The sequence below is a fragment of the Odocoileus virginianus genome, chromosome X (assembly GCF_023699985.2).
Source record: "Odocoileus virginianus isolate 20LAN1187 ecotype Illinois chromosome X, Ovbor_1.2, whole genome shotgun sequence".
Classification (NCBI taxonomy): Eukaryota; Metazoa; Chordata; class Mammalia; order Artiodactyla; family Cervidae; genus Odocoileus; species Odocoileus virginianus.
Genome location: NC_069708.1, coordinates 37,651,954 through 37,663,637, shown reverse-complemented (window position 1 = coordinate 37,663,637; position 11,684 = coordinate 37,651,954). Strand labels below are relative to the sequence as shown.

The window sequence follows — 11,684 nt, the reverse complement described above, 5'->3', positions numbered from 1 at the left end:
ATGGATTACTTTCTGGAACCCATAACTGCCATAAAAGTGTTCTAGTTCCAAGTTCTTCCAATTATTATATCTGTGGCTTTGGACAACATATTTGTTTTTGAAGCCTTTATTTCCATATTTTTATGTACTATATGTGATGATGACTTTAAATGATAAATGTTAAGATTAAATATTGTGATAATGCTTCCTGAAATGGTTAACCTTATATGTATATGAATGTCAGGGAATGTTTAACAGTAGGATTCCTCTGTGCTGTTTCCTATCTCTCTTGAGCCCTCTGTTCCTTATTGGTCCATGTCAGGGGAGAGAGGAGCAGGCAAGCTGCTCCCAGGACGGAGATCAAAGAGATGGGGTGCTTGCATAGGATTTCCTCCACTAGCTTTTCCATTTGGTGAAAAGGATTGTTTACGACCCTCTTTTGATATGGATCGCCTTTTGGCCTTATGGCCTCTATTGCTCCTTGCTTCGTGGGTAACTTGTAAAATCTGGTCTCTTGATCTTTATCTGAAGAAGCTACCTTGTTTTACGGTATACATTCTCTTACAGAATTCAATAAAGCACCCTTGCTCCACCAGAGACTTGGGTCCCCGTGTCCTTCTCTCTCTCTCTCTCTCTCTCTCTCTCTATTTCTGGCTGATTCCCTGGAATGTGAATGCTGGCTGTGTAACCCAGGGAATATTAGCCTCTTTCCTTCTTTCACTTTCTTATCATCGACTCCAGACCACCAGGTTCTAGCCCATTAAAGGACCCCAACATATGAGGAATTCCTAACACTGTGTGTTTTTTATATCTTCTACATCTAGAGTATATTAAAGGTCAGGGCTTATCTTAGATGGATTTTCAATATCATAACCCAAATGTTACTCAGGAATCTCCATCTTAATTCAAAACTATGGTATCACCCCACACCTCCTTCTCTCTTCTCATTCTTCTCTAATTCCCAATTTGCTTAATGGTACCATTATCTTCCCATGTTGGAAAGTTGAAAAATATAGTAAACGTCACAGTAAACTTTCTCTTACATCAAATAATCCAGTAATTCCAACTGTTTTGTTATCATAGCTCTCAAATGTGTTCTCTCCTATGCATTCTTACTACTTACAGATTTATTTCAAGTCCTTTTGAATTAGAGTCTGGACTATCACGCAGGTGTGCTTTATTATCACTCCCTTATGGCTTCTCCTTAAATCCATCCTCCATACCACCATCAGCATTATTCCTCTAAATTAGATCATATTGCCACCATACTTAAATCTTTTAAGGGTTACCTATCACCCCTGGAGTAAAATCTAGATTTTCTATTGTGACAAATTTCCTAGTTATTTTTCCAATCTCATTTCTCATCAGTCCCTGATCATCATGGACTATAATGCACGCTAAGTACGGGCAGTTCCCCAAGTGTGCTATGATCTTTCTCAGCTGACCTGAAGAACAGAAACTTGGGAATGGAAGGATCAATATTGTTTATAGAAGTGTGAAGCTTTGTGGATAAGGTAGGTCTTGAATTGAGGAAATGTACCAAAAACAATATGGGGCCTGTATATATAAGGAAAACTGTAGGGAAAAAGTGAGGAGACTCATATAGTTGGAACAAAGGGTTAGATTTAAGTAATAAAAAATAAGCATACAGAGAGAGTGGTGATAAATTGATAAAGGACAGATATTATCAGTTTTCCTAGGTTAACAAGGTTGAATGGGAAAATAGCAAGTTAAGCAAACAATGAACAATACTGATGAGTCTCAACTATTTTAATTTTGTTTACCACATTCATAAAACTATAACAATAATAAACAACAGTAACAATAAAATATTAATTGATTGTGGGTGGTATAAAACCTAGAGTGGTCATTACAATATTAAAAGCATCTATTGCAAGATTTGTTAAATGTTAAGATCATCTTCTGGAGAAGGAAACTTACACAAAAGATGGAAAGAAGTTCTGGCTGAAAAATCTAACTGCACTTTTGAGTCATTAACAATATATTTGTATAGGATTGCTAGAAAGGACCATTTCCTAATTCTAGAGTCTGCCAGAAGCAAAGAAGATGAATGGGGCAATTGTCACAATATATGTTAAAGCAACATTGTTGGCCCCAAAGGACAATAAAGACATGGTAATATAATGGGAAGGAGGATGTGAGAAAGAACATATAATAAATACTGCCCATGGAACTCTGCAATTTTTGAAGTTATTTGCTCATATCCTCAAAACCTTCTTTGCTGTCTTTGTCTTTTCCATCTCAACGTATTCTTTTCATTAATCAAGGGCGGAGGTTTTCTCTGCTACCTGTCTGGAGGTTGAGCTGCAATAATAGGGTAAAAAACAAACAAAAAAACTTGGGAGTTAAAAGTGGTAATGAAAGAAAAACATTTTTATCTTCAGACTACTTTAAGTAATTACTTAAAGAAAATATTGGGTATCATGAGCCTTGAAAGCTCCGAAACAATGCCCAAGAAGCTACTGTGATGACTTTACAATTATAGGCATAATATTATATCTTAAAATACTAAAATAGAACCACATTAATGCTCATTTTGTAACCTAGCTATCTGCTAAGATTAGATTAACACAATATTTACCATACTTGACACTTTTAATTACATATTATTAAAATATAATTAACTCTAAATTTTTAATTTTAGGTTCTGATTTGTTTTTGTTTAGTAGCTATATGATCATAAAAATTACTTCAGTACATAATGTCTCAGTTTCCTCATCTGTAAAATAGGGATAATAGGGAAAATTATGTAACATCATAGGGCTGTTAGGATTAAATAAACTAATACATACGAAACTCAAGAATGCATTTCAGACAGTGTTATTAAATGTTGGTTATTAAATAGCTGTCTGAAGATTTACCTTAAATTTTATGCATTTTCCAATTTCAATATTGATGTTTCTCCAATATTTTATGTCTTATCATATTCTGTGTATAAACTATATTCAAGAGTAATATGAAATCATGAAAATAATCATATTGAAAATTGGATTTTTTCTGAACTTTTGCTTAAAATTCTCACAATTAACAAATCTTAGTCAACTTTTTTCAGATTCATAATATTATGAAAGTATTTAGAAATGACATTTTAAGGGCCTAGAGCAATTCTTTGCTTGTCTGATTATCTACTATTATGCAGTTAAGTTGAATGAAATGTGCTTCTTGACTGTGACCTGTAGACATTGGCAATATAGCATTTATGAGATGAAATAAAATAATGCTAGTGCTGGTTTCTTCTGTTGTTTACACTTCACTTATTACTTGACTAACCATATTTTATTCAGGATCTACTGAAATAGCAGGTGTGAATAAATATAGATTGTTCCCAATTTATGAATAAAAGTTGTATTCCAGAAATTCATTTGTAATTTAATCATTTGTAATAAAATTATTTTCTTATTAAGTTACCATAAAAACTTAGATGGCAATGGCCCTTAAAGTAACACAAAAGCAGAGGAAGTTATATGTGGGGTGTGTGTGTGTGTTTGTGTGTGTGTAGACTTTCTGTGAGATACGGGTAAAAAGGAGGTGATTGGGGATATATTAGAAGGTCAAGCTTCCAGAGTCAGCAGCTATGCAGTAGAGTTGGCTCAGAACAGCTTGATAGAATAGTTACTTTCTGAGTGGAGTAGGAAGGTCAGGGAAATAGAGTGACCTCAGAAAAAGAAAAACATAAGCTAGCGGTAAATAACTGAGTGTCTATTAAAATAAGGTGCTTATATTTTTGGTAGTTACAACTTTGAAAAGTCTGAAATTGTGTTGTGTGTATGTGATGAGATAAGGGAAGATGAGGAGTACAAAGAAAAATATTTCTTTTACAAATGAACCTAGATTAGCCAGAACATATTGGGATTCAGCAATGTGAAAAAAACACAGTAAGGATTACTGCGATCATGTTTATTATTCTACAATATTGCTCTTTCTTTCTCCATATAACATTATTTAATTTGCCTTCTCCAATATACTGCTTTCTTACTGCTGCCTTCTTATTCCCCACTCTTCATTTCATTGAGGAACTGTACTACACTGGATAAACAAGCTTTATCCTTTAAACATCCACTTAATGAACCCAGATATCTTTAGTAGTAGATTGGTTGACTTTATTCACGAGAGATTTCATGCTTTGCTTGTTTAATCATTTCACATTTATTGTCTTTGACATCCAAATTCAGGCTTTAAAACTTTGGAAAATTTGGTCTATAACTTGTCCCTCTAAGTAGAAAATGTAACAAATTTAGACACAGCTGCCTTAGTTTTTCAAACGGAACACATGGCAGATTATATAGATTCTGCAGTTGTCGAGTGCACACTTGTATCACTGCAGCAAACATTTTTGGAATTTAAAATTCTAGTGAAATATTTTTTGAGAATAAAATGCCTCTTAAGTCAATTATTTAAGATATATGATGCTGAATAACATACTGTCTTTAGGTTCTCCCAGTTTAGTCCTTACCAATATTTGGACTCAAGTTGATGTGGTCTGACTTTTTCTATGTGTCTAGATATAATGCATCATTGATCCCATTGCTATATTCGAGGGGGCTGGGCCAAGGAACTTGAGCCATTAGGAAAAATATATATCCCGAAATTCCTACAGAAAGAAGGTTATTGGCAAATTTTCTGCAAAAGGGGCAGTAACAAAGTGCTCTTTACTTTGAGCTTGGGGCAACTGGTTCTCCTTTGGATTGCTCACCAGAGTCACTGTAGATTTTATGGCTGGCTCAGAAAACTACACAATAGTGCAGATATAGGAAAGAGGCTGGATTCAATCTGAAACCTTGATCTTTACCTGATTAACGATCATTTTCTCCCAAATTATTCAGAAAGCAGCAGGTCACATAGTCAGCAGAAGGGACATTGTTGATTTGTTCAATATTATTTTGTTATATTCAATTTGAGATATTTTACTGATTCATCTCAAAAGGAGTTGACTATCACAATTGAACACTTTGAGGACCCTATCCTATATGACAAGGAATCCAGCAATAAGACACCATGGAAGCACTTTAGTATTATAAAGAAATATTATCAAATTGATGTATAAGAGAGTGACTTTATAAAAAAGTTTGGTGCACAGATGGCCTCATTAAAGTAGCTTAACAATTAACAGACCTTGATTAAGTTGCCAGTATCTTTGGGTAGGAGATGATTTGGCTGTATCTTAGACTCCAAATCCCCAGAAAACTTGTCTTCCACTGAAACAAAACACAACAAATTCCTAAAAAGCTAGGAATGGAAAAATAGTTTATTTGCATGTAAATATATTTAATTAAGAAGGTATTAGGCAAGAGATTGCTTTGATTATTTGGAATACATGGGTACTATATTTATCTGCCTAAAGGATTGGCTTAACTAAAATTTATTTCAATAAATATTAAGCAGATGAATTAAACTTATTCATGAACATTCCTGGCTATATAAATGGAAAGGAAATAATATACTAAGTAGACCATTTTGAGTTGAAAGTATGAAAAATTTTGGCCACTTTGAAGACATACTGCAAATTAAGCCTTTCTTGAACAAAGACTTCCTCAAATACTCATGATACTTATAAACAAAAGCATTTTTGTGGTTAATTTTTGAAGCATTTACTAATTCAAGAGAATTTTGGTGCAAATAGCATAACATATTTGATTCGTATTTTCAGACACTACTGCTAGGAAGGTCTGAATAACTCCATATTCACACAACTCTCATTATAATAGACTGTACTATGTGAAAATTTTTTCTTCAGTGTCACTACTAACTCATCTTTGTACTTAAAAAAAATCTACCATAAATTAGAAGTGTCACCACTTTGAATGACCTTAATGCAACTCTTCTGTACATTTGGACCTGTCAAGGACTTAAGTTAATTAAATCCTTGAGCAAATTTTATTAATAAATCAAAGCTATTTTCACAGTTTAAGAAAGGCAAACTACTAATTTTATCTTTTATATGGAATCAGATTGTTTCTGCAGAATTGTAACTAGATAACTTATCAAATGACTGTAGACTCTGAGTAACATAGTTCTAATACCACTATCCATAGAAGTCAATGATAAACTTCACATAAAGAAAGACAAATTTCAGGAGTTACAATTTTGGTTGTTTCTGAAAAGTGCAAACCAGAGTAATAGTCCACACATACATATTTACAACTATTTTAATACATTGGTGACATGTTGTGATCTAAGCATCCAAAATGTTTCGAACCATTCTGGAAACTCAGTAAAATGCTATTTATTTGTCTTCATATAGTTTCTACCTTCAAACACCCACTTGTTTTCCTGTTAAGAAAAGTAGGCTTCAAGTGCTTTAAAGGGGACTATTTTTTCACTTAGTCTGTATGTTCTTAAAGCATTCTGCGCTATTTAATTATTAAAAGCTTAATGATGGAATGAATGAAGATGGTATAAGTGGCTTGACTATGTGTTCTGATACTGAGCTGACTGTTTGGTTCACTTGTAATTGGTAAATTTAAAAAAATATTCCTTTGAAGTGAGCTTCTCTCACTTCTTAAATTGTTTGAGTGGGAAAAGCACTTTTGTAATCCCCATTATAATTGTTTGTGAGGTAAGTATGGAAAGGATGTAACAAACCAGGAATATATGAAAATATCAAAGCTCTAAGGGAAGACAATGACCTATTTTTTCCAGAAAAATACTTTGTTAGTGAAGGCATGCAAAATACATAGTTTCTCAAGCTACTGATGAATGTACTGTGAAGTTTATCTGTCTTCAATGAAAATAAAGTAGTTGCATATATTTCCGTTACATAGCCATAGTCAGTAGGTTGGAATGTATGTACCCACAGCATAGTATTTGTGGTAGTCTATTAAGTTTTATTAAGAACAACTTTTTATTATTATGTTTTCGGGGAATCAAGTATCCTCCATTAAAAATTTGATTTTTTGTGTATAGCTTTCAGCCAAAACCAACATATTTTACATATCCCAATTTAGGAAACAGCTCTTAGATATTATGATTTGAACTGCAAAATGTTAGCTACCTTCCTTAACTAGTAAGCTAAAACTTATTATAATCATATTTTCATTTAGCTAAAACATAAAAGCCATAAAATAAAGCATATTTAAATGCATTCATACTGCTGTAAAATTTCATTTGTGGAAAACACCTGGAGAAAACATCTCTTTTTTTTCTCTAATGTTAAGTCTTGTATCTGAGCAATATTATTTTTATTATCACTGGCCAACATTAACCTTACGTTTACCTATAGAGAAGCTATACACACACACACACACACACACACACACACACACACACACACACACTAAGCAATTGCAACTATTTCCTGGGAGGTGTGTTCTCTTGGGAAAATCACAAAATTCTCCTCTATTAAAGTATAGGAGCATTAAGAAGATACTGATTTTGTACTTTCATTTTGGTTATAAGAATATCTAGGGTGAAACAGATAACCAGCCCAGGTTGGGTACATGAGACAAGTGCTCGGGCCTGGTGCACTGGGAAGACCCAGAGGGATAGGGTGGAGAGGGAGGTGGGAGGGGGGACTGGGATGGGGAATACATGTAAATCCATGGCTAATTCATTTCAATGTATAACAAAAACTACTGTAATGATGTAAAGTAATTAGCCTCCAACTAATAAAAATTAAAAAAAAAGATTTCAAATTAAAAAAAAAAAAGAATATATGCCTTATTTTGAATATACAGTTAGATTCACTGACACATCCTAATAGAAAACAGTTATTTCAAGTTGCACACTTATGAACACAGACACAACAATTCAAGTTAAGTATATTTGTTCATCACATCTAAAGAAGTATAACAAGGATAAAATTCCAAGCATACTAAATTATGTCTCAATGACAACATCTTGGTAAAGTTTCATCAAAAAGAATATTACTTGGCGCTGGTCAAACAGCAATCTTTGTGTATGCAATTCAGAGTGCTGGAAGAAACATTTGATAAAGACTTGTTAAAATATATTTGTTTTACTTATTTTCAGGGGAAATAAGATAAAGTAAATTTTAAGTCAAAAGTATCAAAGGTTTGGGGTTTTTTGCTCCCCAATATCATTTCATCTAATTAATTTAAATTTTATTTATTTAAGTGGGAGATTAGAATATCATGACTAGTTCTGAACAACCTTCTTCATAAAATGGGATTTTTTGAGAGATAGTTGTTTTAAAATGTCTTGATCCATGGTATTTAAAGTTCATTTAACTATATTTTCTCTCTGCACATATAAGGAAAGAACCAACACCAGGCCATGTACAGGTGGCCATGTACAGGTGAGAGGAAGTAGGTAAAACATTACTAGATTTAGATAGTATGTTATGCAACCCTTGATAAAGTGGCAGATTAACCAGTCACAGTGCAATCAAGACCATTTTCCTATTTGTCAGTTGTTTAGCAGCTTGATCTTTTAATGGAAAACCATGTTGTTGGCTACAAGGTCAAAGGAGGAGTAATACTGGACACCTTGTCTCCCTGTTTTCCATGGTTTGAATATCCAAGTAAATAAAAATAGAGTTTTTAAAATCCTGTTCCAGAGTAATCCTCTGAATTGTAGGAAATGTAGAGAAAATAAAATCTACATTTGTATAAACTTACCTTAAAAAACTGATTCACAGCACCTGATGGCATGACAAACTTCACAACATCTGGTGGTTCAGCTTCTACTATAATATCAAAACTAAGGAGTGGAATATTTGAATTGGAGTGAAAGTTTAAGCTGGCAATTTCCTTGATAACAATGGGATTCTGGACCTCAGAGAAATCTTTTAAAAAGCCAGATTCCTTGGCATCAAGGACATCCTTGAACTCAGTAGCATGCTTAAAACTAATAGAATCCATGGGGCCAGGATAATCTTTGAAACAGGCACCAAATTTGTAGTCATCAAAAATTGTATAACTCCTATCAAGCTTAGGTGGATCAGAAAATTTAGAGGTGGTCAACGGAGTAGAAATATAGTTACTGTCAGCAACAAAAACTGAGGAGTTACTATAAACAATGTTAGGAATAGAGGAACTGGGATTGATGTCCAATTTGGTCTCAGAGAGATTACTAGCATTGCTGGTACTAGAATTATGATAAGTATTTATGATATGATAATTGGGGTTGATGACAAAGTTGGAGCCAATGATATGAGTAAATCTGGGCTCATGGTTAGTGTCTGAGGCACAGTTGGTATAAGTAGGGCTAATAGCACTAGTGAAAATAGTGGTGTAACTGGTGTCAGTGACATTGACAGTGCTAGAAGTAGAGCTGGGACTGTCAGCATAGCTATTTCTGGCAATATAGTTGCGGTTATCTACAAAATTAGAACCTACTGCATGGGTAAATCCTGGGACATATTTAAGGTTTGAACCGCAGTTTGAAATAGTTACATAGTTGTGGCCAGCAGCACTGATGAATTTTGTTTCATAGATGGAGTTAGCATCCTTGTTAGGACTGAAAGCAATATTGTGACTAGTAGCATTACTAAGCCTGGCATTATAGCTAGAATTAGGGTTTTTTTCAAGGCCAGAGCTATTATTATTGGGACCAGGGCTATTATTGTTGAGGCCAGGGTTATTGCTGTTTAGGACAGGGATATTATTGGGTCTAAGGCCATTAATGTTGGGGCCAGAGACACTGCTGCTGAATCCAGGGCTGAAGGGATGCAGTCTTATATTTTGGGGTCCAGAGCCATTGTTCTGGAGGCCAGATTCATTAATGTTAGGGCTAGGTGCATTGTTGGGGCCAAGTCTATTGTTGAGGCCAATGATACTGCTGGAACCAATGCTGAAGCCAGCACCCTTGCAGGAACCAGAAGTGCAGTCTGGGCCAGCTCCATTTTGGAATCCAGAGGTGTAGTTGGGATTAGAGTCATTATTGGAGTCAGCAGTACACTCTTGATAAACATCAATATCTAGGACAAAGACATTTTGTGAATTGTTGGTGTGTTTGTTTTCCTCAAAATCAGTGTTACATTTGGAGTTAGCATCATTGTTACTGGCATTACCAATGTTAGAGTCAGGTTCACTGTTGGATTCAGTTCCACTGTTAGAGTCACCTTCACTGGTAGAATCAGCTCCACTGGTAGAGTCAGCATCACCACTGGGATCAGACTCATTGCTTGTGTCTGCATCATTTTCAGCATTACTATCTTTTGGATCAGTGTTATCAGGGTCAGACTTATCTTTGGGATCTTTCCTGTCTTTGGTATTGCTTTCATCTTCAGGGTCTGTTTCATCTTCAGGCTCTTTCTCATCTTCAGAGTCTGTCTCATCTTCATAGTTTTCCTCATCTTTAAAAAGAGGCTTGTCTTTGGCCTTATCTTTGAGATTGCCAGTATTGACCAATTTAGTCTCATCAGGATTGGCCTCATTTTCAAATTTGGCAGTAAATTTAAACTTACCCTCGCTTTCAAGGCCAGCAACGCTGCTGGTGTGGATGACATTGCCTGGGCCAGGGGTACTATGGTGGCTGATATTATTTTGAGGATTCACTGGAAAGGTATGAGTAACAGTAGAACCCATGAGATTCTGGAGAGCTGAGCAACTTTCACAGTGTAAAAAAGAAGTTGAGCCCAAAGAATATTTATAATCCTCCCAGTGGAAAGGGCAGCGGATGCCCACAGGTTGCTCAGGATCCAAGGATCGAGATAAAGGGCTGTTCTGAGAAGTCTTGTGGTGACTAATAGATCTGGAACTCAAAGAATATTTAGAATCCAAGGGAACTTGGAGATGTAAAGGACAGTCATGGTCTGAATCATCATCAGAATTAATGAGACACTTATGAAAAGAAAAATTATTGATTTGTACAAAACATTTAGAACATATAAGAGCTCCAGTGTCTAAAGTGTTTGTATTATTTCTGTGAGTCTTGGGGCATACAGCAAACCAAGGGCTCATGGAAGTAGGGTGGTAGACAGGCACCAAAAATTCAGAGGTGTAACCCTGAGGATTTAGGAAATGAATAGGACTCATTTGACACCTGGAACTCTGAAATCTTTGTTGGTATCTATAGTCTGTGTAACAACTCTTACAGACAGAAATTTTGTGGCTGGCATTTCTGTGATGCTTCTCATCCATGAAAGTATTTGGGTTTGAAAAAACGTTGTGGCTGTGCTTTTCCATTAACTTTAGCTGTGAGTCTTGCTTATCACTCAGAGTTGGTGACATCTCTTTGAATCTTACAGTCTTATCATCACTTGGGTATCTTACAAGCTGAATTCTGGACACTGCTAGAAGAGCAAAATACGAGCAAGAACAATGAAAAAAATTGACTTTGACAAACACAATACACATCACACACACACAAATATATGCAAAAGAAAAAATTCCATTTCCTTAAATAGGTTCTTACTATTGGATATTTCAAAAGGAAGCCATGATCCTACATTTTCTGCTCAAACAGGTGTCATATTGAGCTTATTAAGACACAAAAATGAAACATGATCATTTATCTCAGATTTTATTCTCTTCAGATTCAGGGAGCTTAATCTTTAGTTTAAATAGGAATTCATTGGCATCATTTGGCCAAAATAAAACTTGCTTTTCACATATTGGATACTGCATATCTATATTAATTTTATCTTGCTTTTAGAAATATTGAGTTGACCAGAAACTTTGGGCTTTTCCATAAGATGTTATGAATGAATGTTTTGGCCATTCTAATACTGGCAATTTATTCTTTCCTGGAATATAATCCCTATAATTTATACAATATCCATG

The 11,684-nt window shown here is 34.8% G+C and overlaps 1 protein-coding gene across 1 annotated transcript in view; it reads right to left on the bottom strand.

Annotated features, from left to right (window-relative positions):
- Positions 1 to 624: 624 nt before the first annotated feature.
- The window catches only part of LOC110149659 (uncharacterized), a 366,055-nt gene continuing 354,995 nt past the window's right edge, over positions 625 to 11,684 (bottom strand). Inside the window, exons 12-14 of the mRNA XM_070461789.1 lie at positions 8,577 to 11,194; positions 5,113 to 5,195; positions 625 to 2,304 (exon numbers count right to left, since the gene is read on the bottom strand). Coding sequence (XP_070317890.1) covers positions 5,118 to 5,195; positions 8,577 to 11,194 — 2,696 coding nt within the window. The 3' untranslated portion in view covers positions 625 to 2,304; positions 5,113 to 5,117. The remainder of the gene's footprint in view (positions 2,305 to 5,112; positions 5,196 to 8,576; positions 11,195 to 11,684) is intronic.